At 37.3% G+C, this 20555-nt stretch overlaps 1 protein-coding gene across 1 annotated transcript in view; it reads left to right on the top strand.

Annotated features, from left to right (window-relative positions):
- BRE (brain and reproductive organ-expressed (TNFRSF1A modulator)) overlaps window positions 1–20555 on the top strand; it is a 182981-nt gene that overhangs the window by 16270 nt on the left and 146156 nt on the right. The window contains exons 3-4 of the mRNA XM_009283732.2: window positions 2565–2641; window positions 15143–15237. Of these exons, the coding sequence (XP_009282007.1) occupies window positions 2565–2641; window positions 15143–15237 (172 nt within the window). The remainder of the gene's footprint in view (window positions 1–2564; window positions 2642–15142; window positions 15238–20555) is intronic.

Raw genomic sequence — 20555 nt, 5'->3', positions numbered from 1 at the left:
CTTTTCCTAAGTATTTCCAAATGGCCCATTGTGCTAAAAGAAAAGATTGTAGGGTATTTGCAGGATCAGAAATTTTTGTCTGTTGAAAAGCCAACAACAATGTTATTTTGATGGTATTTGAAAAATGTGCCTCAGACTGTGACCTGTGATACTTTGAAAGAAACTTCCATTAAATATTAACTGATGTTGCAGAGATATTTTGGAACTTGCAAAGGACTTTTTTGTGTTGCTTTTTTTTGTGTGCTTCCTAGAATTGGCCTTATTATGTGATGTAAGCCTTAGAAATGATTTGAAAGTAGATAATAATACTCTCATACCTATAGCTGTTAAATTCATACACAGCCATTGTGGATGTGGATGCCCCTAAAAATGGGCGCTCCTGTTTTGCTGTTCTCACCTACTAAAAAAACCACATCTTTGAAAAAATTATATTCTCTTGTTTCTGTTGCACTGGAGCTCCAATCTTTCAAACTGATTTTACTCCCAGCGATGGTGGTGATGCTTACTGTTCTTGCTAAGCCCTACCTACATGTAATTCAAAAAGAAGTAGTCCAGACCATTAAATCAAAACATTTTTCAGCTCTGGTCCTGTCGTCCAGCATGCTGCGTTCACTTTCATGTTGGCATCATTGTCAGGTTTAATAAACATCATCTGTTTTCCATTGTCAGTCTTTCAATGAAATGCAAAGTAGTATTCTACAAGAAGAAAACCCAGTCAGTGTGTTCTTCCCGGATGAGGCAAGATGAGAACTAATCTTTTCTGAAACTTGCTTTCCAGTCAGCTCTGCACACATCTGATAGTAGTTGTATCTAAATTATGTTTCTATAGATTGTTTTGCATGGTGCTCTCACAAGACATTGCAAAAACCTTTCTAAAGTGAAGATAGGACATCTGTTGCTTCCCTTTTGTTTGCAAGGATAGTTACCTAATTTCTGTAATGATACTGGAAAAAATGTGGTGTATTCTTGTTGAATCAATGTAGGCTGTTAATTGTATCTGTGTTAGATCCTAGGTGCTCACAAGTGGTTTGCTTATGTTTTCTGGTATTTTTGTGGAAACTTCATTTAAGTTAATTGATCTGTAGTTCTGTGGCTGCTTCTTTTTGAAGCTATGTGTGGGCACAAAATTGATTGTAAACGTAGCTCACTGAATAAAAACAATCTGAAGCTAGTGCACGTGGTTTCCTTAACTTGCAGGTGTAAAGAGAAAAGAGACTATAGAGCCAGCATCTGAGAGAAATGGCTCTCTGAAGCATTTTGAGTACGTTAGTGTGAATTAACCTTGCCCCGTTTGCCCTGATGCCTCTTCTGCAGTAAGACAGATAGAGCTGCAGGAGTTACCGTGTTGTATCTGATAAGGTAGGATCAGAATTTTTGTACTTTCTGGCCTACCCATCTTTTTGCTTTTGGCTGTGTGTATGGCCCAGTAAGCATGTCTTTTATTTTTTATTATATTGTCAGTGGTTTGTATTAGAGCTCTACCAGTGATCTGATATATGAGCTTAGGTAATTTATTTTACCTTTGTCTACCTTCTTTTCACTGTTTTGTCTAGAGTTGGCCAGTCTTTAGCTTTGAGCTTTACGTGGCTTGCAACAAGCTAGCTCTTGTGCTGGGGCTGTAAACAATTCTCAGTGATATTAGGCTGGCAAGAAGCCTTCTGGGTTATCAGGATCCCTAGGTATGGAAGGCAATGAATTGCTAAGGGCTTCCAGTATTTTTGCGACTGAGACCTGTCATATGCCACCAGCCCACAGTGGTGAGAGCTCCAGGACCATTCCTGCCAGTGAAACAATGTGTTGCTGTTTCTCCTTTTGCAGCTGAGATATTTGGTTCTTTTTTATGCAAAGATTTTTGGTATGTGACTTAAAAGGTGTGAAAAAGTTGATCATCTCTGGCCTAGACACTAAACTGTTTTTCAGTGACATTTATGTTCATAAAATGCTTGCTCATCACCGTGAGACCCAATTGCCATTGCGGTGTTCCAGATAAACAGGAGATATGAAATGGTCAGTTGTCATAGCATCAAATACCTGATTCTGAAACTCTCACTGGAGGCTTACTGTGAGACTTTTCCACAAAGGAAAAATTAAAGGTTAAAATAGGTAAAAATGACTGAATTTTGATGTATTAAAACTAAGATTCATCCCAGGTATCTGGATGGCAGGGATAGGGAGCATGTAACCATGTACCTGTGGCATAGGTAGAGAGTTGTGACCTGCAAAATTGTATACAAAGTAGAGAATTTTATGGCTTTGACTAATTGATATTATTCTAATAACTGTCTCAAACAAGGACATTTTATGTGTATATTTTCTGTGTTAAAATGGGAAGGATTGTTGGCACAGATCCTGAAGTTTCTCATGCTGTTGTGAGAATTGCTGATCAAAAGAGAATGGGCCTCCTGCATCTTTCCCACCTTTTCTTCTTTTTCAGAATCGTAAGGATGAGTATTTCTAGTATTCACATCTTTACTATGTCAGTCGTTTGTACCCTGTAGAATAACATTAGCATCTGCTACCATCTGTAACTGCTTAGCACATTCTTCTCTTATCTTCGTTTTTAGCTGTACATCCTTGACCCCTGGACCTAGCTGTGATCGGTTTAAGCTACATATCCCTTATGCTGGAGAAACACTGAAATGTAAGTTAAAAACTATTGCTATTGCATCTTGGCCTTTCTTTCAGTAACAGTGTTCTATATCATGTTAAGTTTTCCAGTGTGTCTAACTAATTTTATGAGTTTTGAGATACCTGTGTTTGTTGTTTTTTCTTAAAGCTTCAGCTCTAAGAACACGCAACTGTAAGAGTATCTAATTTTCAAGATAAGTTTACAGCCTTCCTTGATATTACAAATTTGAAAACATGAGTCCTAAAAGCTAAAAGTCGCAAATCCCCCCCAATATTTCTAATAAAATGTTATGACTAAGACAATCTCATGACCATTTTTAGACTCACTTATGATCTGTATATGCTTTGTGTTTGTTTCTTTCTCTTTTAGGAAGAATTCTGTATTAAGCCATGATAAAAGAAGTCTGTCTGTTATTTTATTAGGTATCTCTAAACAGTAACTAGTATAATTGACCAGATTAGAGAAATGTGACTTTGTTTTTTCTGATTTAGTGTTGTGGTTAAATCCTCCTTACTCTTGGAGGATCTTTAGATAGCTGGCTCATTTGTCCACTCTTCAATTAGTCTGTGTTTTGGTTCAAAGGATTAGGATAAAATTTGCTTTTGTATGTTTTTAGAAGGTAAAAAATAGTTTTCTAAACACTTGAGTTGCTGATAATCTGCGTATGAAAAATGGTAAAGTTGTGTTGTTTTTTATCTCTAACAACTGAAATATGAGAGAGGATGAAGAATTTCAGATAAAGTAATGTTTAAAGCTTGGCAATTTTAGATTTAGGGCAGCACTGGTGAAACCACATCTGGAGTACTGTGTCCAGTGCTGGTCTCCCTAGTACCAGAAAGGCATGGACATACTGGAATGAATCCAGCAAAAGACCACAAAGATGACTGAGGGACTGGAGCATCTGTTGTACAAGGAAAGGCCAAGAGAGCTGGGGCTTTTTGAGAAGAGAAGGCTCAGGGCAAATGTTATCAATGTGTATAAATACCTAATGGGGGAAATGAAGAAGATGGAGCCAGGCTCTTCTCAGTGATGGTCACTGAAGGGAAATGGTCACAAATTGAAATACAGAAAATTCCATTTAAATGTAATAAAAAAACTTTTTTCCCAGGATGGTCAAACAATAGAACGGGTTGCGCTCAGAGCTTGTGTAGTTTGTATATCTCTATCCTTGGAGATACTCAAAACCCGATTGGACATGACCCTTAGCAATCTGCTCTTGTTGACCCTGCTCTGAGCTGAGGGATTAGACTAGGCAGTCTTCAGAGGTGCTGTCCAACCTCAGCTATCCTGTGAGTCTGTGAAAATACGCTATCTGGAGGAGCAAGTACTTAGTGTGAACAGAAATGTTAACCATTTAAAACACTTACTGCTTTGACAGTAACCATTTAGACTGCATCATACACATGCTATAGCTCTCCAAGACATTTTAAATATTGCGTGTTGTTGTATTCCTTCTGTAGTAGTTTTTCTTGTCATTATGTAGTGCACTGGAAGCCCTTCTCATTTATGAACAGAAATCAACACAATTAAACTTCTTATCATTAGAAGTACTTTAAAGCTTCCATTTGGCACCTATAAGGAAAGTTGTCATTCCCAGAAGTTGGCCTGGAAGTTTGCTCCTGTGTTCGAGAGAGGAGCTAGGCTCATGTATCAGTCTACTATGACTATTTTATTTATTCTAAAAGTATGAAATCATGGCTCAAGAGGCTTACTAATCGTTCTTTTCCAAAAGATAAAAATGCAATATCAAGTCCTAGAAAGCAATTATTTGGGGGGGGGGGGGGGAGAAAAAAAGATGTGGCTATGCATTTATTCAGAATTTTCAGTAAGTAATGGCCATATTATATGAAGTCAGCTACCCTATCAGGTAGATTTTTATTGTCCTTATTTAAACTTTAAAAAAAAAAAAAAAGATATTGTGTAGCAGACTCAACCTACTGAGTCTCGATGTGTCCTGCAATGTGTAGTAGATTCTACTTGAGACTTGCCTGATGGCTACGATCAAGGTGCAGAGAAAAGAAGCTTCCTTGGATGACATTGCTCTAGAGAATGGTATCATATTTTCTTATGGGACTGTAGTAACTCTCTCGGTTATCACCATACAGGGCCCTATTACTACGTTCTGAGAGCTTTAAGTCTTCAGTAGAGGCTAGAATTGTTCCTGATTCATAAAGGAAAATTAGTAGATTAAAATGCTCGTATGCGAGGACACAGGCATACAGACTACACTAATATACTAAATTACTGTAGTCCAGTTAAAGTACCTAGAAATATGATTATGGACTATGCATTAAACTTCAATATTGAGAAATCAGCTTTTTCTTCCCCCACCCCTCCCCAGTTTTTATATTTTGAATATCACATAAGCAATTAAACAAAACAACTATAATGCTAGTGCTCTTCCCCACCTTTGCAAAACCCAAAACACATAATTTAACGATGCTCTATATTTTGACATGACCAACTGAAAGTGGTGTACACAAGTGTATCTTTTCCAGAGGTACCTAATAATAGCAGTGAATTCCAGTAATAATAATCTTCCGCATTCCAGCATTACATGTTTGAAAATGCTGTGCATCGTTCAGTCTCACAGCATGTGGAATAAATAGTGATGTGAGCAGATTCAAGAAAGCTTTAATAATTTTGCGTTTAGATCTATAATGATGGCAGGGGAAGACGGCCATGGTGTGCAACCAGATATTTGTAGATACTTTGTTGTAGGCTGTTGCTAGATACGTTATCTTTCAAGGGCAGAATATTTCTGCAAAGGAAAGTTGCGAAATCTGCCAGAATGAAAAGATTGGCTGAAAATGTTCAGGATCTCCAGTGTATGGTCTTCATTATGCGGTGCCCAATACAGGCTGAAGTGTGTAGTTCCTTTGTGGTTTGTGTTACATCCTCTTTGCAACAGATCAGATCTTTGCATATCATAAATCATAACCGCTGCCACTGTACAAATACCCTCGTATGAATCCTAGTGTGTTGAAGACTGTTGGTATGCTACTTTACAGAAGTATAACTGCATAGTCACAGTCCTGTTTTCCAAAAGACCAGGAAGTTCACTGTTTTTTGAAAAAGGGGAAAGTGTACTTGCAGGCAATGCAGTGGCTGACTACCTGTAGTGTAAAAACAATTGTTTTGTTAGCTTTGGTAAGATCAAACATCCTGTCAAGAGTCAAGAGTGGCTAGTTGGTAATTTTAATACATTTTCTTGAGATCCAGTTAGCTATTTAATCGTTTTTTTCTAATGTCATGTTCACCTTACTCTTGCATATATTCTGAGCTGCTGGAATGTTACGCTGAACAGTTACTCAGCTGCAGCCAGGAACCTTGGAGGCCTTGGAAATATCCACAGTTTTATACTGGAGAAAATATTATGTTGGTGTTGGAGATAAATTAATTTGTCATACTAATTGTCTTCCATCACACTTCAGAAATTTTTAAATGGTGCTTTCAGAGAGACACTTCTACTTTATTTTCTTCTGTAAGAGAAACCATAAATTTTTTGTTTTCATGGCCAGAATTGTTGGAAAACTTGAGCCTACTCTTGCTAGACTGTCAATTAAAATCTAAGACAGCTGTATTGTTTTTATTAGTTCATCCAGCACTCAATGCTGCTACATTAAACTCAGTGCTTTCCTTTATATTTGATTTTTTCGAAGCTCTTAATAGGAGTTTTAACTCTAAGAAGACTGTAATATCCTGTAAGAGGTTGAATCTGTGTTCCAAGGACAAAACTCATTCTAAGTGGTATGCAGAGCTTTCCTTTATTGCTAACTGGACAGCTGTATCTGCTGAGTAAAGTTTGTTATTGTTTCTGGTAGACGTATTTGTGTATCTTGGGGTGAAGTGTTTTGTAACTCTTGCAGACATATTGGTCTTCCTTGCTAAAACATCAAGGCAGATGTCATAGTAGAAATTGTCAGGATAAGCAGAGTTATAAGCTGTAATAGTCTTTATTGAATAATATTAATAATTAAAATACACCATTAAGAATCAGTTCCTTGGTCATTGCAATTTTGCTTGAGCAAACCCTGGAATCTCTTGGTTTTGGTTTTCCATTTTCACTCAAGCTTTCACTGCTTCTTGCTACTAAAAGAGCCTGACTTTTTTTTCTTTTTTTTTTTTTTTTTGCCTGTGCTCTTCACATTTTCTTTTTCAGGCACTGGTGCCTCCCTCCCTCTCTGTCCTTGAGTGCTGTCATCTGGAATTTCACAGTGATTAAACAATGTGTTGCCCTTGCGATGCTACTGTTCTCTGTGGCCTCTTGAACTCTAGTATTTTCATCTTCTGTTTGATTTTCACTGTTTTTATGTGAGTGGATTACAGCTCTGAGTTCTACTGCCACCACTTTGGTTTCCTTGATCCTGAAGAACGTTTCTTTTGTCTCATTTGAAGCTTAGTTTTTCTTTTTTTGCTTCTGATTTCTGTTTCTTAGTTTCTTCCTCATTTTAGTTATAGGCCTTAGAGGGGGAAATCACAGTTTTGCACCTAACTAGTCTAAGAATATTGCCCATAATATACTGTACAGAATTTCATCTGCTTTTATGCCTGCGATGGAACTCTTTCAGTAAGTTTATCTAGTCTTCCTGTGGCTTTCTACTTTAAGGAAGTAATTAGAAACAAACAAAATGATAAATACAGAGAAGAGCCTGGCCACCTTGTTGCCCTTTTAAAAGCTGCTTTGCAAATTTGTTTGCTAAACACTTGTTTATTGTGCCAATAAACAATTGTAAAAATGATCTTACAAGTTATTGTAAGATTTAAGATTCTCATAACTAGGTTGCTACAATGCATGTGTCAGTCTTCTGTGCACCATTAGGTTATTTTGCACAGGTTGTGCTTTAGTTGAGGCTCTTATGGGAGGGACTTTGGTTGCTGTAATTCAGATTATACTTAGGTGATACCATTATGTGTATGGTAAGAGTCTTTTTGCTGGGTCATGGAAAGTACCAAAGATTTTTCCGGGCAGTATGTTTTCTGAAGTTTTGCTGAGTCTTGCTTTATGTGGCAGGATTAATGAATCTTCTTCCTTCGGTAACCTGTTCATTATCTAATGAATGTGCCTAATGGGAAACGTTGAGAGAGTCTCTAATCTTTTTATTATATTTATTTATTCGTAGCATACAAAGTTTACAACAATACTTTCCCCTTCTAAATAATCGCTTTCCTCTCACTTGGGTTGGGGTGGGGGTTTTTTTGACACTTTTCCTTATGTTCTGGACTTCCCTTGAGCAAGTAGATGACAGAAGTTTTTGCAGGTGTAAGTCTTAAATAGTATATTTCTGCATCAAGAGAAGTGACCTTACAAGTATCTATGTACAAGTGTGGACTTCAAAAAGATTTTAGGTTAGGCCTCCGCATTGGTATTACCATAGTGCCTTCCTACTTTGCTTTTTCCTCCTTTCTTCTCCTGTTTGGGCTGCAGTTACTGGTGGTGGTCTACAGTCCATTTGCTTGAATGTATTTGTTCTTCATTTTCGCCTTTCCTTTTCTCACCTACCGAGTGTCTCTGTTTGTTGTAACTTCAGTGTTGGCTGTCTTTAATTTCTACCAATATCTTATCCTCTCTTGTATTATCTGTTGTTCTAATCTTTGTCCTCTTCAATTCTAGTACTAAAGTTTCTGAGAAGGCATTTGCCCGGCTACAGAAGTGCAAGTAACTAAGATTGTCCTGCTGCCTTCTTGTTCAGCTTGGGATCCAGCTCATTTACTTTTACTCCGTTTTTGCAGATTTGCCCACTTTACAACAGAACATAATTTCTCTTTCTGTACGCAGTCTTACTCCTCTGTTTTTTTTCTCCTACAGCAGCATTTGTCAGTTGAAGTGAAAGAAAAAAACCCACACCTGCAATCCTTTGCCCAAGAACCAAATAACCATCCTGCAGATCCTTCCTATATCTTTTTTCTTTTATTGGAAAAGTGAGACTTGATTCACTTGCCGAACTATAGGTGTCTAACTGTTTGTTCCCTAGGCTATCTTGCTTGGCCTTTTCAGCTGCTGACCCAAAGGGCACTGATCTCTCTGAAAAACCTTGTGTCATAGCTACCATGAATGTGCCCTGAGGCATCTCAAATGACACTAAACAACTTGGTTAAACAACTGAACCAAGCTCATGGAGACTGGGTCCTTTGCAGCTTTGCATGTAGTGGAGTAGCTAGGATTTCTTCTGGAGTGTCACAGAGGTACAGAGAAGGGTTTTTTTTTAATGCAGTCAATACCTTTTTTTCAAATTGTCCTTCTATTAAGAGATGTCTTTGAGTCTCTAATACTGACTTTTCTGCCTTGCCTTTTCTGATACCTTGGTTCACATGTGAAGCCAGAAATGAAGCTCAAAATCATCCTGGCCTCTTGCTACCAGATGTTGTCTCCAAGCTTCATGAATATTTCTGACTTCCACTAAACAACCTGTAAAAAGTTGAAGCTACGCTTGGTTTACTGTAATAGGATTATTGTTTATGGTCAGGTGAGCAAAGGTCCCACAGTATTCCCAGACACTATTTGAGGGTAGCTGTCCTCCCATGTGGACAGAAGTCCTGCTTCAACAGATCGTTTTAAGAGGAGCTTTTGAGGTTTAATTATCCTTCTCTACCTGAGAGAAGAATAGCCTGGCAGCAGCAACACTACAGCAAAAATAGAATTACTCCCGTATCTTCTTCCAGTAGTAGTTTTGTATTTACCAAAGTCGTATTGTCATTTCAGGAACTGTATCTTTCTTGCCAACCAATTAATAAGGGGCTCTATAGGTAGTGTATTACTATATTTGACTTAAAGCCTGTAGAGCAAAAATCTTTAGAGTGGAATCCAATGACAAGTCAGCAGGTCTGCATTTAGTTCATTTAAATCCTTTCATACTGCTGACTATGCTGACTTAGTATCTTGGTTGCAGATCGTAGTGAATAACTGATTCTTTTTGTACTTGTAAAGACAATTAACAGCTGCTTTAGGTAAGAATTTGTTTATAGAGGGGACTGATCTGTGTTTTCTGTCTACAATTTGTGTGGCTACTAGAAGAGATAGGTTAGCATTCTGAATAAATGAAAAATAGAATTCTACTTTTTTTTTTTTTTTAATATTCAACAAGACCAGTATCTTTATTTTCCCCAAACTGATTCTGCACATAGGATTGGTCACTTGCATCAACACTGTTCCCTTTTATCTGAATGCATTTCATGATCAATTTGCATTTGGATTTTTTGTTTGTTTCTTAAAAGCCAAATGGATTGATCTCCTTCATATGATGAATTCCATTCAGATTGGTCTTACTCCAGGCTGCAGTGGACACACATGTTTATTCTACATACTTAGTGCTGACTTAGAAATTCTTGGGGTCAGAAAAAGCTGAAGAAGATAGATATCCTTTCAAAAGTAGAGTTTAGGAAGTTAACTGATATGTTGCTTCCTAATTTTGCTGCCTTTAGGTAATCAGAGATGTTAATGCTGTGGCACTCTCAGTACAACATCTTTCACTACTACCAAATTTACAGTATGGTTAAAAAAAGAAAGAAAAATACCCCAAAAATTAAGTTATCAGGAGAGGAAAAACTGTATATAGGCTAGGCCAGTGGAAGGCAGCTGTAAGGATTTAAGAAATTTCTCAGTTTCAGAGTTAAACCTATCTTGCTTGTAGTCAATCCTTACTGCTTTGTTAGACTTGCTTACACATTTTGATAGATGAGAAAAGAGCAGTGTGTGTGTGTGTGTGTTAAAATAAATTATAGCTTTAAGTATTAATATTTCTATCTTTTTGTCTATTGGGAGCATATTAACTTTTCCTTTGAAATCCTGTAAAGTAAAATACTTCAAAATTTAATGCTGTTTGCCTGAGGAGAGAAAAGGAAGAAAAAGTAATAGTTTTGGATAATGAAAAGCAAAAGATGTATAATACATCCTTTTTCTTCTAAATTTATCTTTGACTCCGTGGCTTTAACTTTATTGAAGTAATTTTAAATTCTGTGGTAGTATTTAATTGGAAATGTGATTCCACTGAAGTAACTATTGGCCAGTGTATCTACAGAAATGAGATAAATATGGTCTAACTGTGAAGGTTTTGCTTGCATTGTTCTTACGCTGGAATGGTCATGGTTAATAGCGCTGTGGAACGCCACACGGTTTGCTTTCTGTCAAGGGAATAAGGGCAAACAGAGTTGAAACATATGAGGAACTGCATACTCAAGTGCTGGAGATGCAAGGAAAAGGGTATTTGTTTCATTTAGGCGAGAAGGGAAGAGAATGCAGGGCTATAATTATTTTTTTTGGTGGTTTTGCTTTCAAAATTAAAATGGTAACCATTCTCAAATTCTAAGCACAATAATTTTGCAGATGGCTTTATTGGTTGAAAATTTTATGCTTTCACCCCAGCACAATAATATTTGAAGAGGGTAAGCCACAGGTAATATCACGTAAATATTAAGTAAAGTAGTTGTTGAAAAAATTGATATTTCTACCAGGTCAGGACAAACTGGTAGCTGGTGATTCAAAATATTTTAACACCTTATATTTTGTAAGCTCACTGCAGAGACTAGTGTTAATATTTATGTGACATAAAACTAGATTTGCTGTTGCATTGGCTGTTGTGATTGTTTACCTTTTATTTGAGTGTAAAGAAGTGTTTGTTATTTATGCGTCATAGTCCTGCCAAGCAAACTGTTAACTGCAGTTTTAATTTCTCTGGTTTGTGGCATTTAACAAGAACAAAACTCAGATTTAGGATTGATTCCCTTAATCTTTAGTCTGACTTGTAATGGTGTATTTTTGTTGAGAATATATAACTTGGGAAAATAGCTTGTGCTCGTAGTTGCAAATAGGGCAAACTCATTCCTTGGTACCTAAGCTTTCTAGAGTCAAAGGTGTTACTTTTTCTGTCCTAGTATGGTAAATTAAGCAAGGCATAAGAGAAACTGTATGGAAGGGGAGAGGATGGAGCAGAAAAGTTACAGAGGCCAGGGGTCACATGGGTGAATGTCTAATATGGTTCAAAAAAAGGTTCTTTTTTCTTTCCTTTTAGCAACTAGATGAATGTCTTTGGATTCATGGCAGAAGTGAGACTTACAAGAATAAGATTTAACTGAGGGGATGCTTTTTTCCTTTTTAAATACGTGAAAAAACTGTTCTAAGGTCAGATCTTATCATCTTCAATAGTAAGATGCTGTATTTAACTGACAGACTGAGAAGCACTGGTCTTTTCTAACTGTTTACATTGAAGTGGAAACACCATTTTGTTCTGAGCTTTTTTGTCTTTATTAAGTCACCCAGCCTGTGTGAGGTTTGATTGTAGCAGAATGAATTAGGGTTTACATTTGGTTAAAAAACCTATGGTGCTGTAGGAAGGAGAGTGTTAATGATTCATTAAATGATATGTTTCTGGTTTAGTTAGAAAATAAGGACAACAGCATGATTTTTTTAGGTTCCATGGGGTTGTAAAATGTTTTGACTATGGTCTCAGCACTAGTGTTTTGTGATTGTATGATTAACAGGCACTGAAATAATAGTTTTATTTATTTTGAAGCCTGGAGAACCCTTCAGCCATGTATTGTATAGTCTTTTGGAAAATGACTACACTATAGAGAAAAGTAATCTTGTGATACACATTGGCTTTAATGCTGATATATTGGGTCTCAAAATGACCTTTACTAAAGGGACTTGGGAGTTTGGATTTGAGGTATGTTTACCCTGGGCAAGTAGAAGCAATTACAACAATTATAAGTAATAGTAACAGAAAATTGAATGTCACAATGTTAATTTTGACTCTGGATTCTGTCCCTTGTACTGAATAGTTCTTTGATATCAGTAGGTCATGAAAACTTTTTAAACCAAAATATCTGCATAGCGGTCACTCACTGTGGATAAGGAGTGATATGTCACTAATATTCAGTGGAGGAAGGGGTGTGACAGAAGGTTGTAAAGAAGAACTATGAGCATGTGGGAGAGGTAATAGATTGGTTTGGCCAGCTGCAACTGTGATGTGCCTGACCTCAGTGTGGCCACACATCACACCTGAGTGGTCGAAGAGGGTACCGTCCCCAGCTGTTGGCCCTGGTCCCACAGCAGGAATCACTGTGCTGGGATATGCAGCTGACCTGAACCCCAAATTGTAAAAGTTTACCACCTAGCATGTTAAACAAATAATGCCAATTTTGATTTACTGTCATACTTGAGCACTGCTGATGTTCTGGGAGCTGCTGTGAGTTCTCTTCACTTCATATTGCTGTAGAACTGAAAACACTGGGGCAAAAAAGAGTTTGTACCTGCTTGAACCTTCACATTGCACCTACTGTCACAGCTTTCCTGAGGTTCACCCGTTAATGTGGAGCTTGCAGAGCTGAATACAGTTTAGTGCCAATCTAGCTAATCTAAGCAGAGTCTTGGAGTCACCTCGTGATGTAAGGTTCTGTAATAGTTTTTCACTAATCAAATATGGAGGTATAATATAAAAATATGCAGTTATTTTGATCCTTCTTTTATTCCAAGCAGCCTTTTGTAGTATCTATGTAGTTGGAGTGCAGCTCTTAGTGAGCTGAGTTGTAGCTATGTGTACTCTGTTTCGTCAACTCTGTTAAAGCAGGAATGCAGAGAATGAAAAGCATGCAACTAGCAACTGCAATATGAAAAATGTGTTTAATGAGTTACTCAGCATCATATAAGAACATGGCAAAACCACAGATACTATTCTTTCCTTCAGAGTAGCATTGGGCTACCTAAGTCACAGGCCAAGCTTTTTCATTATACTACGTTCTGAGTTATTCATAACACACCTCTTTATCTATGAAGCAAAGGTCAGTCAAAGAATGTATTAAGGTGCTATTTCCTTCAACATATAACCTCAATAGTTGCCTGCTCTGTACGTGGAAATCGGTAGGGTTGTTATAAGGAGCTATACATGACTTTTTAATTGTAGTAAATACGAAGAAAGGGGTTGAGTTATGGTGGCATAGGAACTATCCAGTCTAGTGAACATCAACTTTTCTGAATTATCAGTCTAGTAATTATTTTCTCTTACTTAATATAGGGGCATTGCCTGTTGCAATTTTACGCAGTTTCCTCTAGGATTGGTGCCTGTTTCGTTCTTTAAAATGAAATAAGACTGATTTTATGTTGACTGTGTTGGATATTTTAACTGGCGGACCTCTACTCTTTCCTGCACCCCATACTTGTGCTCCTGACATTTGTGAAAGGAAGGTAGGAGTGCAGACAGGAGAAACCCACACTGTGCTCTACTGAGTTGCGTGATCAGTGAGTTCATGATTTGGAGCGATACTGTAGAGCATACCTACCCCAGAGTGGCCGTTGGCTTCTTGGTCATGAGCCCTCATCCTCTGCAAATGAATCTTTACAGCATCCTTGCTTCCAGCTAGAGCCAAGATAAGTTTACAGAATATTAGCGATTAAAACTGTCATGTTGGATGTCCTGAGATGGTGATATCACTGAGCCAGCGATGTGGCTTTGTAAGATTTGTTCAGCTAATGCTTTTCTCCAGTTCTACATTCATAGTTTTTGAAAAAATAAAAAGTGGTTTTACTTTCTCTGAACAGAATTGTTTATAAGGCTTACCACACTGGTTTTACTTTGCTGTGTAGATTTTCAACAAGTCGTAACACTTAGTAGGTATTGACTTCTTTCTTCTAATGCCTGCTACCTCACAAATCTGCTTTATGCAAAAGCTTGGAGTTATTCTTTCATAGCTTCATAAAGAGGAAAGAGTTATTGGGAGGTAGAAAAGTAATGCTAGATTTTTTTTTTCCTTGTGTTTTTTTAAGAGCTCACATGCAGATGACTGCCTTTTGACCTATATGAACTCTGAAGTATGTTTACTAGTGAAATACTACAACCCAAATTTCTTTGAACTACCACATCAGTAATTAATTGTATATCTTGTGACACTGGCAAGATGAGAACTCAGTGCCAAGCTGTGATGAAGTTTCATATTTTTAGTTAATTTTAGTCTCTCCATTTAAATGTGTAATACTGCATTTCTCTTGGCCAGAATTTGGATAGTTGGAATGGTTCCTATTGAACTGCATATTCTTCCTTCTAAGAGTTGTGGGTGGCGAGGAGAAGAGGGAGTAAGCACTACTAAGTTTTAAAAGCTCCAGTATTTTGAAAATCCTGATCTTGGTAGTTTGCATTTGACTTTAACTTAATATACAAAACACAGCAATCTAAATGTGGTACTTTTTTAAAACAAGATCACTTTTCTAACTCGGTGTTTTGAGGCAACCCTCAATAGTGTTGGAATTGCCATTTGAGATATGAAGTAATAATGTATTTCATGTTCCATTGCTTGCAGAGGAGGAAGAAGCTGTGCCTCAGGAATTTGGCTTCATACCCCAAAACATCTGATGCTTATCTTGCATGTGAATTTTTGTAAAAATTACATGGATATATACATGAAATATATTTAATGTAGCTATCAAATTTTATATTAAAAATGTGTATCATATGTACAATATTTTATTTATTTATAAGCACATACATAAAAGTGCAAACAATGTTTTCATTTATTGCTTTTCAGGGGATATAATTTTCAATGCTCACTATCCTGACCTGCCACCAGATTTTATCTTTGGAGAGGATGCTGAATTTTTGCCAGATCCTTCTGCCTTGCATGTAAGTACTTCACTGTTTGGGAACCTTGTACCATGCAAAGAGACTTGTTTTTTTCAGAATAGCTTCAGCAATAGGAATTTGCTAACAATGCAGAATAAAGAAAAAAACCAAACCCTTTTATCTCATTGTTATGTGAGTATAAACACTTTGTCTTCTACTGTGATTTAAAGTTGAATCCATAAATGTAGGGGGGTTTTAAAATATTTTAATCGAGACAAGATGACATTTACAATAACTATCAGAATATCTTTAAAAAGGTGTCTTTTTAATATCTGACCATCTCAAAAGATCTGTTTCAGCAAAAAGGATTGCTCAATTGTGTCTTTAAAAAGCATTTAGTTCCAGAAAAAGTAGCATAATGTTGTGTAGTGATGTTGATTTTGTTTTCCCATGAGGAAGGATAAAACCAGGTTGTATGTTGTTGAAACCACTGTGTCAAGGAAAGATACCTGTTCATATGTGGTAGTGTTACCATAAAGACAGAGAAGTGCCCTCTTAAAAGGTGGGAGGGTCAAAAATTAACTTAATGAAAAAATATTTTTACACGGTCTTATTACTATGGAAGAAGAAACACCACAACCTGAAAACAAGCGTTTTGTTCACTATTCAAAATTAGCCTCCAGTAGTAAAGCCTTGTTTGAAGAAGCTAACAATGGTTATGCTTTTAAAATACTTCTCCCTCTCAGAAGTTACTAGTAATTACTAAAGCCATATTAAGGTATTTTGAAACCCAGTGTTTTTCTCTCTTACTCTTCCCTTCTCTTTGGGTTTCATTCTGCTGCCTTTGCAGACCTGCAGCCTTGTTTCTGGGTCGACAGTATCATTTGTCAGTAGGGTTTGGGCATATTTTTTCCAATAAGTGTCCAGGGACTGTGGTTACGGTGCAGAGTTTAGAGTAATTACTAAAGCCATATTAAGGTATTTTGAAACCCAGTGTTTTTCTCTCTTACTCTTCCCTTCTCTTTGGGTTTCATTCTGCTGCCTTTGCAGACCTGCAGCCTTGTTTCTGGGTCGACAGTATCATTTGTCAGTAGGGTTTGGGCATATTTTTTCCAATAAGTGTCCAGGGACTGTGGTTACGGTGCAGAGTTTAGTGGCTGTGTCAGAAAAGTATGCCTTTGCCAGAGAGCTCTACTGTAATTCCTGGTCAGTCACCCACATAGTAGGTCATGATCTCACTTCTTTTTTTTTTTTTTTTTTTTTTTTCAAAATTTTCAGCTTTTATTAGAAAGGTGACCCAAAAAGCAATTGACACTTCAAATATACTTTATTTTATAGGCTACCTGTAAGGGTATCTGGGAATCAATGGCACAAACAGGCACCTGGGAAATGTCTTTTAATTGTACTTCTCCTGGCGTAGAGCCTTGCTAGAGGAGAGGCTCTTTGCATAGTCCTCTCCTGCAGCCTCTCTTGTGCTTTATCAGCACGTCTCCAGTGCTGCTGGGTGATTTCATCAGGTATGGGAGCTCCCCAAAGTAAGTCAGAGGCTGTCGTTCTGCACTGTTCTGTTCTGGGCTACAGGTGTCATAGGGGAAGAACGTGAGGCAGTGGCCACAGAATTGAACGTGTCCTTCACATGACGTGACAGATGTGTTGTTTTTTGTTTTTAGCTTTACTCTCTTCATACTGTTATATTGAGAAACTACACAGTCTTAAAAGAATTGGTTTTAATAATTATTTTTAGCATACCTAACAGGATTTTTAAGAGGTGAATGTCTTACTTCTTTGCTTCCACCTTTCCTGTTAAGCTCACAAACTCCTTTGGGAAGGAGGCATGGTGCTGCTGAATAGCTATTTTGTTAGGCTTGTTTATAGAAAAGGTTTTACTTTATATGACAATTCTAGAATTGTTTTCACACTATTTTATTTACCAGTTCTCCTATTTTCCTCTTCTGTTTTGTTGTTTCACAATCTTACAAGCTCCTTAGAAGTATTCACCCTAGCAACCACTTTCTGCAGTTGATGTTAAAGGAAGAGGAGCACTTTTTAATGTGCTGGAAAGCTGAAATTAATAACAAATAGCAAATGAGATATTAAATAAAGATAATTTGGGGCATCTTGCAGAAATGCTGTTCAGATGGAGTGTGATATGGTGCCATATTTCTCATGTGAAAAGAAGTCACTAGCACTAGTGATCTACAGGGAAACCTGCAAGGATAAAAACATCCTTAGTTTTCTTTCTTTCGTACATTGTTCATTAATGATACTTCTTTTGGGAGCGTTGCTTTTCTTCTGCCTAAGCACAGAACAAACTTCCCATTCTCTTCATTGGAAAGCAGCTTGAAGAGCCATTTGCTCCTTGATGCATAATGAGATATTAACCAGCCTATTTTAAAATTAAAAGCAAACTAAAAAAGAAATTTGCAAGCCAACAGCTTTCCTTTGGTCATTATGCCTTGCTATAGTGTTCACTATGTAAATGTAACCTTTTTTGATAAGGTCCTTGGTCATTCTCCTGCAGTCCATCCTGATGTTATCAGAGTGTGTTATCTCCACCTTGCAGCTATGGTCTATATGGTGTATTTTTGCTTTTGCATTCGCCTTTTAATGTTCAACATGGTTTGCAGAGTTTTTCTTCAGAATGTTACATTAACAATAACTTGCTTATTATGCTAAGTATTTGAATAACTCCCTTTTTTTCCACAGATCTCAGAGCTGTTTAATGAAGATAATTTTAATTGAATTCTAAGATATTAGCAGAATTTTTTAATGTGTTAATATATCTTTCTACTGACTGTAAGTAAAAATAGATTAGCACGTTGAGCATAATTTAACGCTCTTAATCTTGAGCAATCTTCAAATACTTTCAATACAACAGTTCCTGGCAATCAAACCAGAATCTACCATTCACAAAAGCACGTAGATGGTATTAAATGAGGAGTGCAGTCTCTAAGTAAGTAATATGTGCCGCCGGATCTATGGGAATTCTGACGTTGAGCCTTCCTGCGCTGCTGTCATCTGCCTGAGTGTCTTGTTTTCCAGGCAGAAGTCATCACGTGGTGTTACATGGCTTGAGTCAGCCGTTATGCTTAGCTTGAAGTGAGAACCGGGTACTCCAGATTCCTCAAGCTCATGTGGCTGTAATAGAGGCTGTCAGTAGACCTCCCTAAAGACATTTGAATGGCTGTGCTGCGGATCGCTTCAGTCACTCCTTCAGTTTCCATGGCTGTGGGCAGACCTTTGAGTTAAGTTTTCATGTGAGCACAGTAACAGGTGTTCAGTTAAGCAGCTGTTAGCCAGACAGCTAAAACAAGATTCCAGAAGTACTGCATTTTAAAAAGTAGATGCTGTAGGTGAAGACTTCATATTATCTTTTTTTTTTTTCCCCAAAGAATGCCTAAATGGTTGGGGCTGTGTTTCAGCACTGGGGTGATAATGTTGAGCACTCGTTGCTATAAGCAAAGCTAAACAACTGCTTTGTTAAATTGGTATTACAATTGCAGAATCGAGTCGAAAATGCTTATTGAAACTCAGCTTTGCTTCTGTGTCTTGCACAAATATTAAAATCACTGTGGTTTGAAACTCAGGTTGAGTCTCAAGTTCAGTACTGCAAAATATATGCTTCATTACACACCTTACCAGAAGTAGTTACTCTGCTGGTCGCAGGGTCTGAATGTGTGTATTCTGACCTTCTAGAATGATGTAGAGATGGAGGAGCAATGCAACAGAGGGGCAACTGTTCCTTTTATTTTGGTTTGTCATACAGTTTTAATTACAGTCAGAGGGCTAAATTCTTTAGGTTGGTGATGCTGTCCATGCTCAAAGCATTATTAGAAATAAACATACTTATTTTTTGTTTTCATTAAAAGTGTCCTCACCTATCATATGCATTTGATGCTTGTGTGTGTAGTATGCATAAATAAAATCAGCTTCTCAGAATTTAAATAGAAAAGTTCTTCTCTGCTCTAGTGTTTATTTATTTTGGATGACAAGTATTAGAAATGTATTTTAAAAACAACCTATGATTCATTCTGTTCTGATTAAAAATTCAGCTGGCACAAAACAAGATTAGTGATTGTGTACGGATGAGATTAATTTGGAGCTCATTACAATGACGCCAGTTTGAGTAACAAGAATTGTTTGTTATGTTAGCCTAGTTGATTGTTAATGTGAGCCAGTTAATAACTGAGGTGCTTATGCAAAATGTTAACCTCACTTTTCCAATTATTTTGAAGTATATTCTGTTTGGCAAAGAGGAGACAATAGCAGTATATGCAAGCTAACTGTCAGTTTAAGGATTTAGGTTTTTTAGCATCCTACTTCAGGTCTCCAGCTAGTCTCCCCAGAATTATTCTGCCCACCCACTGCTATCAAAAAGGCTCCATTAGCCTTAGTGGGGATGGAGGCAAGAGGACATTAGCATTTCCTGAAACCCAGTAAGTGTTGAATGTGTCCTTGTGGGCTAGTATATACGGGAACTCTTAGTGCTGCATTCGCATGGGAGGAAGGCATTGCCATCACAGAACTTCAGAGAATGGGCCACTGCGGTTCTCATGCCAGTACGTAGCGTTGGGAAGATTGTTTCCCCTTGTCTAATTGTTAATACTGAGTACAGATTTCAGTCATTGTGGAGCTGATTCAGCTAATTGTGCTACTCAAGTGTATTGGCTGTCATGCTCTATATCTTGTGTAGAGCAATGTTTATTGTAAGTTTTTGTATTTGTAATTATTAGACTCCATATTTATCATTTGGCTATATAATGACTGTCATGAAGGCTGTATTGTTTTCTGTGTCTGTGTTCAAAATCTTAATCATTATTATAATCATTATTACTGTCAACTTGCTGAGTTAGCTTTTAATGGGTAGTGGAGAGATCCTTTAAATATCTCCCTGTTCCATAATTGTTCTTCATTTACTATCAGGTGCATGAGACAGATGTTTAACAGCATCAATTGTTCCTATGCTCACAGTAGCTACAAAAAAGCCCAAACACGCCTTATATTAGCTAATGCCATTTGAACTATTTTGTTCTAAAAAGTCTGGCTCTTGTATTGTTGGCAAAGATGGCAGGTGTTATGTGTTCCAGTATGAAAGCCCCTGCATAAAGGCAATGAGCACGATGGTTTTCAGAGTATGACTTTAAAGTCATGGCAGTGGGTTCTCTTTGGGAAATGTGTGGGTAAGTTTGAACTATTTTAGCATTACTATCTCTTCTACTTGCTCTATTTGGGATGGCAGCAGAAGATTTCATTCTTGGAACCCCTAACCTACTGCTCTTGTACTGAAAGCTTTATATTACTTTTGTTTCAGTTGAACTTGGGGAATTTAAGTGAAACAGAATGCAGGATTGGATCCTGCATTTTATTAGACTTTTTTT

The sequence above is a fragment of the Aptenodytes forsteri genome, unplaced genomic scaffold (assembly GCF_000699145.1).
Source record: "Aptenodytes forsteri isolate BGI_AS27 unplaced genomic scaffold, ASM69914v1 Scaffold309, whole genome shotgun sequence".
In the NCBI taxonomy this organism is placed as follows: domain Eukaryota; kingdom Metazoa; phylum Chordata; class Aves; order Sphenisciformes; family Spheniscidae; genus Aptenodytes; species Aptenodytes forsteri.
This window is presented reverse-complemented; position numbering and strand designations above follow the sequence as displayed.